The sequence below is a fragment of the Trichosurus vulpecula genome, chromosome 1, assembly GCF_011100635.1.
Source record: "Trichosurus vulpecula isolate mTriVul1 chromosome 1, mTriVul1.pri, whole genome shotgun sequence".
NCBI lineage: Eukaryota > Metazoa > Chordata > Mammalia > Diprotodontia > Phalangeridae > Trichosurus > Trichosurus vulpecula.
This window is the reverse complement of record NC_050573.1, coordinates 19,235,536-19,255,303: the sequence shown is the minus strand read 5'-3', so window position 1 is coordinate 19,255,303 and position 19,768 is coordinate 19,235,536. Positions and strand designations below refer to the sequence as shown.

The following is a 19,768-nucleotide window of genomic DNA, read 5'->3' as shown; positions in this document are numbered from 1 at the left end:
CCACATCCCTTTCTGGGTACTTCTTGCACATGTGTGTGTGTGTGTGTGTTTCAAATTGTGTTATTTCTTACAAGTTACAGGCAGGGTGGTCAGCCAGACTCTGATTTTGCTTTCTCCTCTCACCCAGACTCCTCTGGGTTTCCCAGTTATGATGCCACAACCTTCCACCCCATTCGCACACCACACATGGCATAGCCACGCTGCCATCATTGAGTGGCTATTATACATCCTGTTGTTACCTACATGCTAATTTTCATGATGTAAGTTATAACAAGAGGAAAAAGAAATACAGATAAACTGAGCTCATCTTCAGAATTTGCCCTTCAGCTCTCTCCACCCTCTCCTACTACAAACAACCCAAACACCAAAACAGTGTGCAAGCAATCCATGTCTTCCTCCTAACTGCAGCTCTTCTATTAAAGATTAACTCTTCCTTTATAGAAGTGCACCCTCACAGGAGAGGGCCACCTCCAGTCATCCTGACCTAGGTTTGGCCACTGGGCCCAGATGGCTCCAGAGGAGAGAGTGAGGCTGGGGACTTTGTACAGCCCTCCCTCCTTAAAGCCAATTCACTTGTAAGTCATGACTTCACCTCCCTGATGTTGTGGTCCTCTTCGAGAATGAAGGACAAACAACAATCCTCATGGGAAATCAAACTCCTAAGTCCTGTTTGATGTGAAGAACTAACTAGCCGAGGCCACCGGTTTGGTGACATGGAAAAATCATTCAACTCGAGAGACGATACAATTCGGCTCAAATTCCAGCTCTAACAATTACCACTTGGGTGCCTACCCTCAGGCAAAATGGAGCCTCAGATGTTTCATCTGTAAAATGAGGGTGCCGGGTTATTGGCACATTTTATAAACTTTCCAGTCCTACAGAACTGTGAGTTAGTATGATGGCCTTTTAGCTGCCCTAGTGATTTTAATCCTGAGAAACACAAGGTGGACAGAGTGTGGGAATGGGGCAGGAGTGGGTGCCTGTACTGTGTGAAATGTCACAAGGAGTAACCTTTAGATTCCCCTCCAACTCAAGTGGATGAAGCCGATTCCCCAACTATGGCAGGTGGGTGAAAATATCATTTAACATTAATCACTCTAGCAACTGCCAAGTTCAAGGTGAAAAGAGAAGGCCCAGGCAGCCCGAACACCATGCCTTACCGTACCTTGTTAGGAGATGATGCTTGATGGAGAAGGACCTTGGCAGTGAGGGAAGGTGGCAGCTGGGTACTAACAATCCTAAGAGGTGCAACACACAGAGACAATAATGAGTAACTACCAGGGCTGTGGCAGGGTTACTTACAATCCCTCCCAACCAGGACAATGTCAAGAATGGACAGCAGAACTCCCCAGCTACTGAAGTACTTAGAAACCCGGAGGCTTCAGGCACAGCCCTGTCTCCAAGATGGTACACTCCAAAATCCTTTCTCCAACTATGGGGAGGATGAAGTTGGTAAGTTTAGTAAGGCCAAAGGGACTTATCATGGCCATCCCAAGCCCCCAGGCTCACTGCCTAAAGCACAAAAGGCATACTTCTACTACCTCCTCCCAAATGAACACTCATCCTCCAAATTCTGCTATCCTACCAAACACTCCCAGGCTGCCCCAATTCCACTCCCACCCAGTTCACCCATCACATCAGTCATTCTACTCTGCTTTTTGGTATCCTTTCACTCTTCTCTCCAAATTTGCCTATAATCTGTTCAGTTGTTCAGGTGTGACCAGCTCTGTGAGCACTTCAGGCCTTTCTATCCTCCCCTATCTCTGGAAGTCTGTCCAAGTTCATGTTCATTGCTTCCATGACACTATCCCTCCATCTTATCCTCTGTCGTCCCCTTCTCCTTTTGCCTTTAATCTTTCCCGATGTCAGGTGTTTTCTGATGAGTCTCATCTTCCCATCATGTGGCCAAAGTACTTCAGCATCTGACCTTCCAGTACATAGCCTGAAATAATTTCTTTAAGTAATGACTGATTTGACTTCTCTGCTGCCCAAAGGACTCTCCAGTCTTCTCCAGCACCACAATTCAAAAGTATTGATTCTGTGGTGTTCAGCTTTCCTTATAGTCTGACCCTCACAGCCATACATTGAAAACCATAGCTTTGACTACACAGACCTTTGTTGGCAAGGTGATGGCTCTGCTTTTTAGTCTGCTGTCCAGATTTGCCACAGCTTTCCTTCCAAGCAGCAAGTCTTTTAATTTCATGGCTACAGCCACCATCTGCAGGGATCCTTAAGCCCAAGGATAGAAAATCTGACACTGCTTGCATTTCTTCCCCTCTATTTGCTACTTCCAGAGCCTCTTCCCACAGCCCTCAGTGATCTTTCCCCTGGCAAGGTCCACTGAATCTCTTTTGGTCACCCTCTCCCTATTCTTGTTACTCTCAACTACCAACCTCTATATGATTTTCCTGCCTTTTTCTGAAAGTTTAATATTTGCTACTCTGCCCCTGTCCATCCCACTAACAACCTGAGCCCTCAGTTCCTCAACCTTTGTAAATTCAGTTACTTTCCTTCTCCACCCCACTCTGCACACATACTGACAGCAACGCAGAATCTCTCAGAAATATGCCGCCTCTGAAGTCCACAACTTTGGAACTCTACTTCTGAATCACAATTTTCTATCCTTCCAATCTTCCCACTTCCCCACATGCTCAACCTACTCTTAGCCCTTATCATCCCGTCACAGGAACTAACTCAAGCCATTCGGCCCACAAAAGCATTTCACAAAAAATGTACATGTAAAACAGGCTTGCATGACTTACTGCTCATGGGCTGTACGTTGTGCAGGTCTGAACTAACTCCTTGAGAGAGCTCAAGCTGTTAGGAAGTTTTTCTTTTCAAGGAGCCTCAGGCTGCCTCTCTGACCTTCATACTCCCGATCATGCCCTTGAGACCAAATAGAACGAGGCTCCCCCCTCTTCTATAGGGTGGCTCCATATCAAATACTTGAAGACAACAATCACACCCATCTCAAGGATAAACAGCTGTTCCTAGAAGTGATCCTCCTATGTTGTGATCGCTGGTCTCTTCTTCATTCTGGTACCTTCTTCCAGATACTGTACAGCTTGTCAGTCAGTGTCTTTCCCAAAACATGCTGCTCAGATGTGGGTGGACCAAGGCAGAATAGAGCAGCCTTGTTACGTCCTTAGCCTGGATCCTGCCTCCCTACAGACATCCTAAAAGAGCATCATTCCTTCAGCTGCCAGGTCACCAATGTCTCATAGTGAGCTGGCTGTCCACTAAAACCCTCAGATCTTCCAGATGAACTGCTGCCTACCCACATCTACCTCATCTTGAGCTCATGAAGTAAGCAGTGGGTGAGATGATGGACAAAGACTAGGGAGAGTCATACAACTATGACGAATTTACATTCTCCAGTTTGAACGTGACCCGCCTGGCTGCACAGCCACCCTGTTATTTCTTTCCTGGCTATCATGTTACCTGCAATTACTGCTCCATTTTCTGTTCTCCTCAAACTTCTCACACCACCCTCTCCCCTACTTTGAGGAGAGGACCTCACATCTTACTTAAGGAGAAAACCAAAGCCACCATTTCATGCCCCGTCTTCATCCCAGTTCTACAATTCACACTCTTCCTCCACCATTCCCCTTTCTCCCCTCCTTCACTTCAGGTCTCTGACAAAGAAAGTGCCCTTCTTCCTGACCAGGCTGCGACTTCTCCTGGGCCCTTGTTCCATACCCTCCTGGTAATGCTTGCATTCTACAAAGATGGCTCTTTGATCATCACTTCTCTCTCATCTTCCTTCTCTCCATTTCGACTGGCTGCTTCCCTGCTGTCTCCAAGCACACTGAGGTGGCCCTGATCCTTTAAGAACTCATCACTGTCACCCGTCTGTGAGATCAGTCCATGTCTTTTCCCCTTCATAGACCAATGCATTGAAAATATTGTCTACCAGGGCTGGGGTCACAACCCACAGTTTAAGAAGTGCTGAAGGGGTCACAAAGCAGCCCTGGACCAATTACCTCCACTTTCTCATTCACACATTCTTCAACCTGTTGCAATTTGGCTTCTGACCCCAACACTCAACAACAGAAATGATTCCCTCTGAGGTTACCGATAATCTGTTAACTACTAAATCCAACACTTTTCATTCTACAGCAGGTTCCGATGCTGTCAACCATCTGGCCTCTGGCTTCTGACCTAGTTCTCCTCCCACCTGATTTCTCCTTCTCCTTTCCTAAACAATCATCCATCCCATGCCATGGAGTGTGTTTCTCCCAAGACTCTGCTCTGGGTCCTTTTCTCTCTCTAGTCTCTCTCCCTCGGTGATTTCAGGTGCTCTAATGGGTTTTCTATGCAAATGACTCCCAAATCAAGAAAGCAATCCATCTGTCTCACCCTAATCTCTCCTCTCTGCAGAATTCTGGTCCTTTACCACCCCCTTTTCCTCATGGAGCCCATCAGCATCTCAAATTCAACATGAGCAACACGGAACTCCTCATCCTTTCCACCTGCTCCCCACCCCCATGCCTAGCCTTCCTCTGGTAGTCTCAATTTCTATTGAGGGAACTACCATCTCCTAATCACTTTTGTTCTCCCTTCCATCTCCCTAGCCCCATCTCTCCCTTAATTAAATCAGTAGCCAAATCTTGTCAATTCTATCCCACCACCTCCCCTTCCAGGGCATGATGCCAATCAGTGATTAAAGATCCTTCCTGCCCATTCAATAGGCCTCAGGTGGGGCTAGTTAAGGGAGGCTTGATTAGAGGCAGGCCTACACCCTTTACTTACTAAGTGCTAAGCCCCAGGCCTACACCCTTTCGCTGACTAGGCATGAGGCCCTGGGGCCCTAAGAAGAGTGCATATAACCAAAAGGTAGCCATTAAGGTCAGAATTCAGCCCAAGGAAAAGAAGTAAGAACTCCAAGACAACAGAGCCTAGAATCTGCAGACCAGTGAGGTACAGAACTCAGAGAGCTACAGAGAGACAAGAAAATGCTACAGAGAGATGAGACAGAGCGCAGAGCAGAGAGTGGAGACCAGAGACCTGTGGAGACCAGAGAACTAAGAGAGAAGAGAACACAAGCAAGCAGACAGTAGCCAGGATTCGTGAGTGTTTACAAGAAGGACCCAGCAGAGAGGAAGGTTACAAGATGACTTGGTTCTTTGTTGTAATACTGTGTTATAATTTCTTTGTTGTTACATTGAGGTGGACTTACTGGCTTTGGGATACAACTGTTGCTATGTTGGGTTGGAGTTACTGGTTTTGGGATTTAATCCTCTGGTGTCTAAATAAATGTTATAATTCCCCTGCCTTCCACCTAGAGAATCTCTTATATTTTGCGATTCCAAAAAATACAGGCATGTTCATGGTCATCTTCGAGGTCATGAATCTTGCCTTACTGATACACAGGGTTATTTCCTACCACTTCCCTTGTCCAGTGAAACTGTCCTAGCAGCTGGTCCCCAAACCTGGCATCACCCTCATAGGAGCCTAAGTTCTGGTCATTCAGATGACGTTTGATGACGTCTGAAATGCTTTAAGAAGAGAAGACAGAGCCATTCGCGCAGGGCTCTCACTCGCGGTGGTGCTGATACAGAGACTCTGGGCAGCTGTAGCTAAGAGCCCTCCAGCTTGTAACCCAGATGCTGAGACTTTGTTAAACTCTGGTAACTATGTATTGGGATTTGAATCAGACAAGGTCTGTCTGTCAATGTTTGTACTTCGCTCTGAAGTTCAAGGTGCTGGTTTTTGCCCCTGAACTAAGTGAATAATATTTATATGCTGAATTAAAATAAGCTTGTCAACCCCTTAACATTGCTTTCCTTACTAAAGCAGATCAAAAGAACCTGTGCTTTTGCAGCATGCTGGTAGCATTCTTGTTGCTGGGCTTGTGTTGGTCTTTCACCCCCACAACAGCTGCTAGCTGGATTGTTGAAACACACCCCTACCATGCCCCTGCTTTTACACAAGCTGTACCTAGAACTGAACCTAGAACATACACCTCTTCTCAGTTCTACTTCTTTTAGTTCTTCATTCCCTTCAGGGCTCCAATGCAATGCCTAGGGTGGCTTCTACAGGAAGCCTTTCTGATTACCCTGGGGCCTGTACTGTTTCTTTCTTTCAAATGACCTTGTATTTCCTTGGCTGTGCACATGTTTTACCCTCCAGGAGAACGTACACTCCTTGAGAGGACAGTGGCTTTGTAGTGCTAGCACCCAGCACCATGTCCAAATACTAAATCCTTAATTTCTAGAGTAAAGTGGAGGACAGAAGAAGCTCTGAAATGAACATTTGGAGTTAGGGCTGAGTTGCACCTGGTAACAAAATGGCCTCTTAAACTCATCTATCTCAGGAACCAAGATGGCAACGCAGGAGGAAGCAGTTCAGTAAGTTTCCTCTCCCCACTAAAACTCTTCCAAAGAGATCCAGAAGACAGAATCCAGATGGGAAAATCCAAGATAAAATGACAGTGAATCACCTGTCTAACCCAGATCAGCATCAAGAGGGAGGTGTGTTGACACTGGGGTAGGGGTCTAGCCAGGAGCCCGCCATGCAGAGCAATCTAGCAACCAGGGACAGTCTGTGCTAAGCAAGAAGAGGCCCCATACCCATGCTAGGTATCCCATGCAGAGTGTAGGAATGGGTGCCAATTGATGGCTTTGTTGCGTACTGCCCAATTCCAGATGAGAGGTCCAGAACAGACTGAGGAGGGGACCTGGGTCCAAAGTGGGTGTTCTAGCTAAGGAATAGCAGTAAACCCGAGGCTATGTAGAAGCCAAATTCAGAAGCACACAACCATGATGTGTCTTTGACCCCAGAGACAGAGTAGGGTTTCAGTTCTAGCTTTAGTCAAACCTGAAGATTGCAGAGGAATACCCAGGGCCAGAATTCTAGTCCCAAGGAGAGCCTATAGTGCTATTACTCTGAATCAGCAGCACTTCCCAGTTGGTGGGCTGAGTCTAGCAGTGGTCTACTGTGGTTCAGATCCAAATCCAGGTCTGGAACCCTTAGAGCTCAGACCAGGGGGGTAGCAATCAGACCACTCTGGGAACACCGAAAGCTCACAGATCTCCAGCTGCCCTTGAGATCCTGAATAACAGGAGACTCAATACTCCCAAGAAAGCAGCAATAGAACCAGCCTAGACCTTTCTTCCAGAAGCATGGCAAAGCCCAGTCCTAACAACAAATCTAAAAATAGGAAGTAGCTTGGAAGAATAAGAAAACAAAAAGAGACTCCAGCCATTCAAAGATATTATGGTGACAGAGACCCTGGGGACACAAACGCAGAAGGAAAGAATAACTCCAAAATGTCAAAAGCAAAGCCTCAAAGAAAAACACAGTTTGGGCATAAATTCAACTAGAATTCCTAGAAAAGATGAAGCAAGCATTTAAAATATTTTAATCAATGACATGAGACCACTAGAGGAAACATTTGGAAAACACATTACAGTCATGGAAGAAAGAGTTGGAAAGGGAATTTACAGTATGGCGCGAAAGGTACAAAACCTTACTCTGGCAACAAACTCCCTGAAAATTAGAATGGACCAAACGAAAGTCAATGACTTCCTATGGCCATAAGAAGATAAAAACCGAGTCAAAAGATTAATAAAATAGAATTGAATGTAAGGTATCTCATGGCAAAAATGACTGATCTGGAAATAGACTGAGGAGAATATTTAAGAATCACTGGACCACCTAAATGCCATGGCCAAAGAGCCTGGACATCTTGTTTCGAGAAATCTTTAAAGAAAACTGCCCAGGTCTCATAGAACCGGAGGGCAAAGTGGAAACAGAAAGAATCCACTGGTCACCTTCTGGAAGAAGCCCCAAAATGAAAATTCACAGGAACATTATAGCCCAAATCCAAAGCTTTCAGGTTAAAGAAAAAATATGTCAAACAGCCAGAAAGAAAGAATTAAAGGACCAAGAAGCTGCTAACACTATAAAGAAGCAAAGAGTTTGAAATACGATATTCCAGAAGGCAAAGAGTTTGTATAGGCTTACAGCCAAGAATAATTCACCTAACAAAACTGAGCCTGATGCCACAAGGGTGGAAAAAAAAGGACCTTTAATGAAATAAGACTTCCATAAATAAGAGTCTAGGGGGATGCCTAAAAATTGTGGAAGGCTGAACAAGCTATAGTACATTAATGTTATGGGATACTATTGTGCTGTAAGACATGATGTTAAGGGGATAGTTTCAGAGTAGTCTGTGAAGATTTATATGAACTAATGCAGAGTGAAGTGAGAAGAACGAGGAGGACAATTTATACAATGACCACAATATGGAAAAGACAACCAAACTCTGAAAGAATTAGGAACTCTAATCAGTGTAGCAACCACCAACTATTTCAGAGGACTAATGATGAAACATGCTGCTTGCCTCCAGATAAAGAGATGAAGCATTTAAAGGACAGACTAAGACATTTTTTGGACGTGATGCAATAACAATTTAGATTTAAAGGTCTTTCCCTCCCATTAACAGGCCATGTGACCTGCTTACATCACAGGAAGCCTCACATATGGTGGCAGGAGCTTGCTGAGAGGAAAAGGAAAGTATGTCATAAGAAATTCTGGGAAAGTAGTTAGAGCTGAGAGAGAGAGCACATGTGTGCTGTGCTGTGAGTGATTGTTGGTGGCCAGGCCCCAGCAGGGGGCAGAAGGTTATGCGATGGCTTGGCTCCCTGCTGTGACATAGTATTTTAGATTCTTTGCTGTTATGATAAAGTGGACTTACTGATTCTGGAATCTGTTTGCTGCTTGGATGGGTTGGACTTATTGGTTTGGGGACCTGGTTCTCTAATGTCTGAATAAATGGTTTGCTTCTGCCTTCTATACAGAGAGTCTCATATTTTGCGATACAGTACCACATAGGCATATTCAAAATTATTGTCTATATTGTGATTTTGCCTTGCTGATACACATGGCCAATGCAGACATTTGTTGGGCTTGATATTACATGTTTGCAACAGAGATTTTGTTTTTCTTTCAGTCTCAATTGGGGGAGGAGAGAGGGAGGGAGTTGGAATAGGAGGGAAAATTTTTTTTTTTACTGGTCAAAAAAAATTATCATTAAAAATAAATTCATCTCTCTCCACTGAACAATGAAAAATCCCAGCCCTCCCTTCCCCTAATCCCTTCTGGCTTTACTGAACAGGATCCACATAGCCCCCAAATCAAACCTAGGGCATCTTCTGTTTGCAACACACGCCAGCACCCAGAGTACCAGTCTTGGCTCACTCTCACAACAAGAGCACAGCCAGGAAGGGGCTATGAACAAAGGGGTCAGTGCCAGGCTGAGCTCTGAAGCATGACCCCTGCAATAAACAAGATGGGGCGCTAAGTTACTCACAGTCCCTGATAGAGGATGCAGCCAGCCAGAATGTGAGGATATCGCTGGCAGGTTTGCAGAATGAGAGCAGCTTTTAGTAAGAGGAGGGGCTCCACCTGTCGAAAAAAAGAGAAGGCAGACAACAGCTTAACAAGGACTGGGTGAAGGAGGGCAGGGAGTTTTTGGCAAGGCATGGACAAGTCCTAAGCCTAACTCTAGAAAAGCTGAGCGTGCTCCATGGTGAGATCAAGTCAACACCCTGGCTTGGCCTATCTTTCCATCCTCAAAAGGGCTGATGTCACAAAACCCAGCAGCAAGAACAAGCTTGGGAGGTGGAAGGAATGACAGGACATGGCCCTCCACACTGTCCCCAGCACAGAGTAAACAAGGGCATCTGGAGGGGGGCCAGAGCTGCCCTTCAGCAGGAGTGGCAGGAAGTGGTTTCTGATGCTAACACTGGGAATAAAAAGGGCCTAAGGCCTCCTGTACAATTAGCACCACCCTGCTCCACCACCTCCCTCCCTCCCTCCAGCTGCACTCACTCACTGCCTGGCTTTCCTAAGTTCTTCCCCTTAAGACTCCAGGCAAAAACACAGGAAGAGAAAGCCCCAGGCCCCCACCCGGCCAGGAATGACCCTGCCTGCCCTTAGATGAGGATGCTACAGCCATCAGAACCCTCCTGTAACACCTGACAAGATGCCTGCTGGCCACCTTCCTTTTTCGTAAGTGTCCTAGAAACGTCATTAATCTGTCAGCAACATATAAATGAAACTAAAACCTTGGGTTTGGTCCCCATATGGTTCCTTTTTTGCTCAGCTACAGACTGAAGCATCTCCCAAGCCCATGGGGACATTTTGTTTAAAAAAAGCAGGTGGGTCTGTGAGGTGGGCACTGTGCAAACCCACCCTCAGAGCTGGAAATCGACTGAAATGAAACCAATCAGGAAGTGTTTGTTCAGCGCCTACATGCCAGGCTCAGAACTAAGTGTTGGAGGCCATGGGTGGGCACCTCAACCTGGAGAAGCATGGAAGCCAATATCAGAGCCACAGAGACATCAATCCTCTCCTCTGGCAACCTTCAGGAACTTCAGTTTTCAATGGAAAATAAACCCCTTTGTTTCCCTTGGGTGCCTTTCCAAAGGACATAACGTTCACCACCATCAAGGATGATGAGAAGCAGAGAGTGTGGGAGTCCAGGCCAGCTGCCTGCCCAGCCCACATCTCACCCACTCCCATGGCAGAGACTATCTCCTAATCAAAAGCAGGGGCTTTGCAGCCTCTCTCCCCAACCTCACCCTGCAGTCTTGCCTTCTCTCTTCCTGACTACGGCCAAACACTTATCGTCAGCTCTAAGCAGTACAAAAGTGGATAATGCTGGCAGGGGATCCTGACGTTTCATGAGACCTCTCTTCCCACCATCTTATTGCATCTCACATGTCATTAGGATTATTTCATATCATATCCTATCATGTCATATCATATCACGCCATGTCATATCATGTCATGTAATATCATATCATATCAATTACAAATCTGTAACTAGAAGAGATATCAGGGACTCTCTTGTACAACCCCCTTATTTTACTGATAAGGAAACTGAGAGTCCAACAACACACAGGTAGTCACTGTCAGAGGCAAGATTTGAAACCAGGCCATGTGATGTAGAGTCAAGGCACTGAATATGGGGGTAGCACGGTATAAAACCCAGCCTGTGTGTGACCCTGGATGAGCCTGCCTCAGTTTCCTCATCTGTAAAATGGGCATGCCAACAGCAGAGCTGTCATGAGGATCCGACGAGGTAACAGCTGTGAAATGCTCTGACCACCTTACAGCACCATATAAATGCTCGCCAGTATTATTACTAAACAGAGAAGAGCTGGACAGAATGGTCTCTAAAGTCCCTTCCACTTCCAAACCCAGAATCCTGTGAAAGCAGAGTCTGAGGGAGCTGCCGAGGCTCGAATCACAGAGATCAGGTGTCAAGGACAGATTCGAACTCAGACCTTCCTGCTTCAGAGACCAGGACGCCATCCAGTTTGCCATGTTGCTTCTCTATGGTGCCTAGTGGAACACCACATACATGTGGGGGCATGTATACATGTATATGTACACATATATGGACACAGACATTCCATTTTTAAAATAAGCTGGAGAAGCAATTATTCTCATGGTCGGGTTACCTTAGTTTTATCCAAATTCCAAAGGGAATTGAATATTTTGTGCAGCTCACTGGTGTTTTTCAGAAGATAGTCGACGAAACTGTCCCACTCTCTGTTCAGCTCTTCCTGAGGATGAGTCTAAAACAGGAATGACCGCAGATAAATCCATGACACCTGCAGACCTGAGGAAAGCCCCTCTGGCCGAGTCATTCAAAGCCAACACTGCTCTCTGGGGAGGCAGGGAAGGGTCCTCTGTGGTACGCTCTCTCTAGGCAGGGGACTCTGGAGAAGCAGAATGGGGACACTCCCCTCCACAGCCCTGAAGCTAGCTGCTACCTCCAGTGGCATAGGCTAGGGAGCCAGGAGCTGAAATGTGAACACCTGCTGTCTAACCCTCAGGATGAGGGGATGGGGGAGACAACGGACATGGGAGGATGCAGTTACTCAGCAGCATGGCAGGTGCTAACAGCTCCAGGAGAAAGAGGACAGTCCTATAAACGTGATCAAAGAGCAGCCCTCAGCATTATGAGGCATTCCGCCTTCCAAAAGGGGCCCTGTAGATGAAGTGGGGCCGACTAATCTGCATCTACATACCTTGTAAGCCAGAGAAACGGGTCCATTATAAAAACGAAAGAATCCAATCAGCTGATCCAGGAATTCCTTGCATCTGACATCGGGGAGCTCTACTGTGCAGCCCAGGACCTTTGGACACAGAGGGACCCCACAAAGCTATACCTAAGGTTGCAGCACCCCCCCCACTGGGGCATTAAAAGTCTCTGGGGTCTGGTCTCACTGGCCATCCAGACTCCCCAGCACACGCTTCCACTCCAGCCTGGCATCCTCAGCATCCCTCCTCATCAGTTCCTGCTGACCTCCCACTCAATAGGCTTTCCTGGCCCTCTTCTCTCCCAGTTCAAATCCTCATCCCCCAGGGCCAGGTTCAAATGCCTCTCTTTCACTTCCACCCACACTTCTCTGTCTTTGCTGACAGCCCATCACACTAACTGATACCATACATCCCATTAGACTGCACTCCGTCAGGGCAGGGACTGTTTTTCCCTTTCTTTGTATCCCTGGGCTTAGCATGGTGTCTGGCACACAGTAGGTGCTTAATAAATGTTTACTGGATGACTTACAGCTTGACTCCCAATTATATTCTATTTAACCCTTTATTATAACAGTTATCTAGAATATTTCTAATTTTTCCATGCATGAATTTCTCATGTCCCCAACTAGATCATGGGCTTCATACAGATGAGGCCTCTTGATGCTGGTTCCATGGTAGCTATTCAATAAATACTTGTTGAACTGAATAACTGCCCTGTCCCACTTCTACAGAAATAATTTCAAGGAGCCACGCTGCTCTAACACAGAGGCTGCCTTTGAAATGACAGACACATGAGAACAGATGGCTGAGTGACTGGGCCCAGCTGTTTGGCCTCAGGGCCCCTCAGTATCTTCGTCCTTGCCATGAGGCAACTGAACTAGCTGCTGTCCAAGGTTCCCTTCAGCTTGAAAAGTCTTTGATTCTAGAATACATATTAGACTGGCTACAGAAGGCATGCACACAGACTGCTTATTGGAGAAGAAAATGGCTTCAATCTTCTTGTGTTCCCTAAAACTCAAAGCGTTATGCCCCTAAATGCATTACGGTTTCTAGGTCTCCCAGCCCATCTTCCTGACGAAACAAGGTAACCATGAAGGTGGAACTCAAGTTGTAAATCAGAGTAAATGGAGTTCCCAGACACTAGGAAAATGAGCCCCAATGCTCTCTGGTTAGAAAGAAGCTGCAGAGAAGGCCGGAGGGTGACTGTCTTCACCAGCAGTGAATGACACCCTGGGCTTTCTGACTAAAAAAGTGACACTGTCTAAATGTGGTTACACCATTCCCATCACTAAACCAAACCACAAACATCGTTTTTAAATAGCTCTCATCTGAGAACCAGAATCCATGTCCTGCCTCTGACAACGCCTGGCTATGGGGCACTCAGCGAGTCACTTCAGCTCTGAGGACTGTGGGCATCTCCCAAAGACTCCACATTCAGGACGGGTGCTGACCTGCACCGGCAGAGGGACTTTCCTCACTGGAAGCTCCCTACCCCAATGAAATCCACTGCCTATTCATATCTCCCATAATCAGTGTAGATCTGTAACTTACCCAAAGGTAATCTCCATCAACCTTTATGGCAAATTTTAATTTCCTTAGACGAACAAGACTGGGAGGAGACCCGGAAATTTCAGAAATACAGCGGACAACTCCAGCAATCTGTCCACAGAGGAACTCCTGCTGATCAAGCGCAGTCTGTGGGAAAGGAGTGGATGCCAAAGAAGAAACTGAAATCCTTCATCTCTTGTCTGGACACAGAAGGGACACTCGCTATGTAGATGGTGGAACGATAAGAGAACATTGACTGGGGGAGTGGATGCTGGAACAAATCATTTCGTGCCAAGGAAGGGGAAAAGGATGAAGTATTTATACAGCACCAAATGTGTGCCTGGCACTGAGCATGGGCACACGCACAAATGCCCTTGCCTTTCACGGCTAAAGCAATCTCATCTAGGGACCGAGAGGCCAGAGTGGCACAAATTGAGGGGTTTACTTCCAGGACAAAGATGAGGCCTTTGTCCAAGTCACAGTCATCACACTGGCAGACATCAATATCTACTTTGCTAAGGGGAGGCTCAGGTAATAGGGGGAAGCAGTGATGCAGAAGAACAAAATAATCCAGAGATTTCAAGACCTGAACCAGTGATCTGATGACAAAGAACTGGGGATAAGCTGTAAGCTTTATGTGGACAGGGGTTGGTTTCATCTGAACTGTGTGTCCTCCCCAGGACATAGCACGGTACCAGGCACAGGGGAGGCACACACCCATGCATGTTCCAAATAAAACAAAACCTTGTTCCCAGATCACACGTAGCTGAGGGCCCCAATTTTTAAAAACTTCCACGTAGGAGCAGTAGGTGCTGGACTCCTGAGCAAAATACCACACGGCTTACCTGAGAAGGATAGAAATAGCAAATGCCGGCTCTTGTTGGGTCTCCTTCTTCCTTTACCTTTGAGCCATCGTAAAGAAAAAAATAATTCCACCTGGGGAGACAGAGAGGCAGGGTGACAGCACGTTTCTTAGCATCCTGTGATGCCACCATTTTTAACCAAGCTTCCCAACTCCATCTAGTCCCTGAAAGGCTCATGATTCAATGTCAGCCAATCCTTCTGGACTCTCTGAACTACAAACAGATAGGACCACCGCCCAAGGGCAGGAGCGTAGACCCAGAAATCGTCTCTATGCATTCGAGACCATCCGTCCAGAAAAGAATGAGGATAAGAGAAAGGAGGAATGAGGCGCCCACGATGACAAGTTGTGTTTGAAACAATGAGCCTTCACTTTTCAACCACACCATTCACCGCTTTCTTTTGATAACTAAGTTCCTGTCCCATTAAGAGGAAGTTGGGGGCAGCCGACGATGTCGGCACAGTGGAAGTTGGGAAAGTACAAAGGGCATCAAAGGGAGTTGGAAGAGCCCTGGGATCCCAGGCTCATGGACCTGCAGCTGGAAGGGCCTTCAGAGTCCTCCTTTTACAGATGTGGAGGCTGGGGCCCACAGTGCTGAGGGTTACACATGGAAGAAGTGACAAGAGGCAGGATGTGAACCCAGATTATCTCACTACAAGGCCAGACTTCTTTAAAATTCCCCTTCTGAAGATGACTTGGTGCATAACTGCAAGAAAGTCACTTCAAGCTCTCTGAGTGTCAGAACCCTCCTTATTAAAAATAAAGATAACACCCAGCACTGCCTACCTGAGGACTGCTTAGAGGAAAGCGCTCTTTACACCTTCAAATGCTCTGGGCATGGGAGCAGCTGTTAAGGATCCTTCATCTTGGGTACCCAGGGGTCCTCGGGGCTGCTGCCACAGCCAGAAGCCTGGGGGGCACAGACCTCCCCTTCTTAATGCTCTGCATTTTACCAAAAGCTCTGACCTCTACTGTTCAGAGAACTGAGGACCAGATGGGCCTCGTGGCATGGCCAATGTCACAGAGGTGGCTGGGAGGCTCCTTGGTGAGCCTCAGGAGCTGGTCAGCGTGGGGCCCTGGCCTAGCCCAGGGCCCTCTCGATCCCCATTCTGCCTCATTTTCTTGTCCCGCTCAAAGTCTGCCTAACAGGAAAATTCCCTGAGCTTTGTTTTTCATCCTTTCCTAACTGGGAATAGCAATACTCCTCAGTGTTGTTATGAGGATAACATGGGCAAATGTCTATCTCCACCTCTTCCCCCACAGACTATAAGCTACCTGAGGACAGGGCCTGTATCACTTTTCATCCTTCTATTCCCAGACTTGAGTGCAGTTCCTTGCCGGTAGTAGTAGTAATGATAATAGCAGCTAACATTTCTGGAGCAAACCTTAAAGTTTGCAAACCACTTTACAAATATTAGCTCATTTGACCTTCACAACAACCCTGGGACCTAGGTGCTGGTATAAGTCCACTTTGCAGATGAGGAAACTGAGGCAGACGGCATGTGACTTGCCCACAGTTACATGTTAGTTAAGTATCTGAGGCAGGTTTCGAACGTGAGTCTTTCTGCCTCCAAGAAGGCATTTAAATGTTTGATGAATCAACCTTGATTACTGAATTGGATTGTTTTAAGTTAAAACATCTTGGAATGAATCAGGGAACTTTGTTAAGATTCATTAAGAGGCATCCTGGCCAGACCTCCATGAATAGGAAAATTCAGCACACCCCAAACATCTGTCTACAATGATGGAAATTACTTAATTATAAATAACAAAGGCTGACATTTATACTGTGCCAGAACACTTCCAAAAGAATGATTCTATCCAAGCCCCACAAAAGCCTTGTGAGGCTGAATGAGGTAAGGCCTCCGATTGGTCCTTAAGGCAATCTACTAATGGTGACACTGTCACCAAAAGACTGAGTGCAGTGACATCTTCCACGTTGACAGCTCTAAAAAGCATTCGCTTGTTTGGGAAGGGGCTCACAGAGAGTCCGAAGTATGCAAGGGTTAAGAGGCCTGGCTGGAACTGGACTCACAAGGCCTGGATTGGCGTTTAATGCTGCCACTCATAAGGAATGTGACTCTGGGCATGACATTTCACCCAAGACCATCCCCTCACTGATTAAACAGCCACAATATGACCTGACAGGATTATCATGAGGAACAAATGACATAAGAGATGGGAAAACCTCCCAAGTATCAGCCAGGAGGGCAGGGCTAGACAGCAGCTCATCTAATAAAAGATCTGACCAGGCTGAAGGTTCAATCCACATCAACAGTAGGCTTCAGCCAAACACAACGGGCCCTTGTGGTACATCAACACAGAGAGGCCAGGAAGAAGGTGGTGATGTCTCTAGAGGCCTGGGTTTGGTGCTGGATACCACAGTTTAGGAAGGAGGCCAATAATCTGGAGGGCAGTGAGAATGGCAAGGGGTATGACTTAAAAGGGATGCTATAGCTATCTTCAAATACCCAACAGCCCAGCAGCTGGAAAAGGGGTGGGCTCTGTTCTGACTGGACCCCCAAGGGCAGAACCAAGGGCTAAGGGCAGAGGGAGGTTGAGGCTTGACCTAGGGAAAGACTTCCTGATGATCAGAGCCATCCCAAGTGGGGTTCCCTTTCTGGATGTGTTCAAGCAGTGAACGAGCACATGTCAGTGATGCTGTTCACAGATGGCTCAGACTAGATGACCTCCCTGGGTCCCTCCAACACTGAGATTCTGTGACTTCATGGAAACACTTGGGAAACCGCAAAGTACCTAGTACATGCAAGGTTTAATACATCTGTTGGACTGAAGCTCTATACTGAATCAGCACCTTCATAAAATGCATTTTTAAAAATAAATAAGCAAAATAATAATAACATAAAATCAATAAATATGCAGCAGAGCTGTTCCACAGCAGACTTCACATAAGTCATAGGGCTGATGGGCTACTCACCAAGAGACTGCCTTGGCTCCTGCTAAGGCAGAGGTGGCCATTTACTTTGGCTTGCCTTAAATCTGCCTCATAGTCCTCATATGAGTTTTCATCTCCACTAAAACCTGTTCAGCCATCTCCCTTTCCAGTAGCAATGGCAGGCTTTCCCTCCCTTGACTTCACCAATCCAATGGGAAGAGGCTTGGCAGCCTTTCTTTTAGCTGTTCACAATAGTCATGCTGAGCTTGAGGAAAGGTGCGCCGGATGCTTTCTTCTTCACAGGCCTAGGGGTCTCTAGAACGTCTTAAGCAGAGGAGGTAACAGCTTTAAATTTCCTTATCACAGAAATGAGATGTTCAACGAAACAAAGCTTCTACCAAGAAATCCAAGCAGACCAGACAGCCCCTACAGGCCCCTGCCCTGAAGCATTCCTTCACCGACTATGCTACGAAATCTCCAAGGCACTTTTCCCCAGCCACATCCTGTTGGAGGGGTGCAGTCACCCCCTCTCCTCCAGTTCAAAGGTGTCCGTATACTTCTATTTGCAGCCTGGTGCTTCCAGTTCCAACTAGCATTTTAACCCTAGGATGAACATAATGAATAAATTATTTCAAAATCCATGCTCCCATCATGTGACCTCACAGGCATCAGCAGATGCAAATATTTCCAAAGAGTTTTCTTTGAGGTTTAAATACTACAATTAAGAAAAGAAATGTCAATGAGTGACAGATCATCGCAGAAAGTCCCGAAACCATCAAGTATCACATAAATGGGTACTATTATCCCAGACTTATGTGATTCTTTATCGCATTTGCCCTACAACAGCCTTGTAAGAGAACTATCCCCACTTTATCCATGAGAAAACTAAGGTGTAGAGGCCTCAAAAGTCACACAGTAGATAAGCCAGGGAGCAAAATCTGAATCCAGGTTTTCTCTCCTCCTCCTTGTCTCTTCTCACTGGAGTTACTATCCAGTAATGGGGGTGGCAAATCTCTCTGGGAACATTCAGGTAGCCATGCGTGGCACTAACAAAACAGAAATTAAGGAACTACGCCCTTGGCAGCCTGAAACTGAAATAAAGTAAAAGGATGTGAATTCCCCAGAGGTGGGCAGGTTCTGAAACAACAAAACCAGAACTTGCCAGTTGGGCTTTTGAATACTCAGCTACTAAATATTATGTACCTGGTGGACATAAGGCCCCACCCCAATGTCCACCTAGAGCATCTGCCCTCTAAGAACACAGAGCCTACAATGGGGAATGAGTGCAGCCCTTCTCCCAGAGGTCAAAGCAGGTCAAAGTGTGCAGAGAAGGCTCAGCCCCTGGGATGACAAGCAATTCTGATGAAGGGGAGACAACTAGAGTCTATACAGTCCTTTTCACCTCTGTGTCCATCTGGCCCTGGGCATAATGACTAGATAAGGCTTACTGAATGGAAATGAACCCGGAGAAGACCGGGGGAGAAGAGAAGGGGTGTGGAAGGGAGAGCCGCAGGCTGGAAGTCAGGAGGCCCGGGTCCCAAATCTCAGCTGACACTGACGTGGTGCATGACCTCCCGGCCTCACTTTCCTCCTCTGTAAAAAAGGAATTGGTCTAGGTCCTAAGTGTTGTCCGTTCCTACAAGCCTGACGTTCTGTGTACTAAGGTTCCAATCTAAGATCATGCTAGGTGCTAAGGCGCCAGTGTTCTAAGATTCCCCTCCAGCCTCTTCTCTTCCAAGTGCTCTGCCGTTGGAGCCCCAGAGCTTAGAACGCAGTAGGCACTCAAGGCTCACTGATTTGTATTTCCAGCGATTGGCACGGTGCCTGGTACCTAGTAGAAGCTTAATAAATGCTCGCTGGGTTTTTTGCCCCAGCTCTTAGCACTTAACATGCATCTGTATCCCCAGGACTTAGCACAGCGCCAGGTACCTGGCAGGAGCTTAATAAACGCTGGCTGACTAAAGTGCACTGAGGCTCCTTCCCCTTTGGGCACCCAAACCCCGGCCCCGTCGCTCATTCGCAGGCCGCTGGACGCCTTTGGGCCTCAGTTTCCCCCAGTGGTCACTGGAGCAGCCGCGCCGGCTCCGGGTTCCCTCCTGGCTCGCGGCCTCCCGGGTCTGCGCGTGCGCAGTCAGCCCAAGGGAGGGGGTCGGGACTTCAGCCGCTGCCCGCGGCCCCTACCTCCGACCCCATGAGGCCGAGGGGTTTGCGCCCGAGGGCCAGTGGCGGGGGGGAGGAACGGGAGGGGGGGTCCTCCTCCCCAGCCCACCATCCTCCCTCCTCCCGAACCCTCCCAGACTACCTGAGCGCGGCGCGAGCGGCAGCCCTCCTGGTCACGTGCAGGGCCCGCCCCGCCCCCTCACCTCCCCCTCCCTGGCCCCGCCCCAGCTCGGTCGCGGGGG

The 19,768-nt window shown here is 47.3% G+C and overlaps 1 protein-coding gene across 1 annotated transcript in view; it reads right to left on the bottom strand.

Moving 5' to 3' along the window:
- The window catches only part of HPS4 (HPS4 biogenesis of lysosomal organelles complex 3 subunit 2), a 31,607-nt gene extending 11,867 nt beyond the window's left edge, over window positions 1-19,740 (bottom strand). Inside the window, exons 1-8 of the mRNA XM_036740487.1 lie at window positions 19,669-19,740; window positions 17,409-17,969; window positions 14,454-14,544; window positions 13,612-13,755; window positions 12,048-12,155; window positions 11,475-11,591; window positions 9,317-9,411; window positions 1,166-1,238 (exon numbers count right to left, since the gene is read on the bottom strand). Of these exons, the coding sequence (XP_036596382.1) occupies window positions 1,166-1,238; window positions 9,317-9,411; window positions 11,475-11,591; window positions 12,048-12,155; window positions 13,612-13,755; window positions 14,454-14,544; window positions 17,409-17,449 (669 nt within the window). The 5' untranslated portion in view covers window positions 17,450-17,969; window positions 19,669-19,740. The remainder of the gene's footprint in view (window positions 1-1,165; window positions 1,239-9,316; window positions 9,412-11,474; window positions 11,592-12,047; window positions 12,156-13,611; window positions 13,756-14,453; window positions 14,545-17,408; window positions 17,970-19,668) is intronic.
- Between the last annotated feature and the right edge of the window lie 28 nt (window positions 19,741-19,768).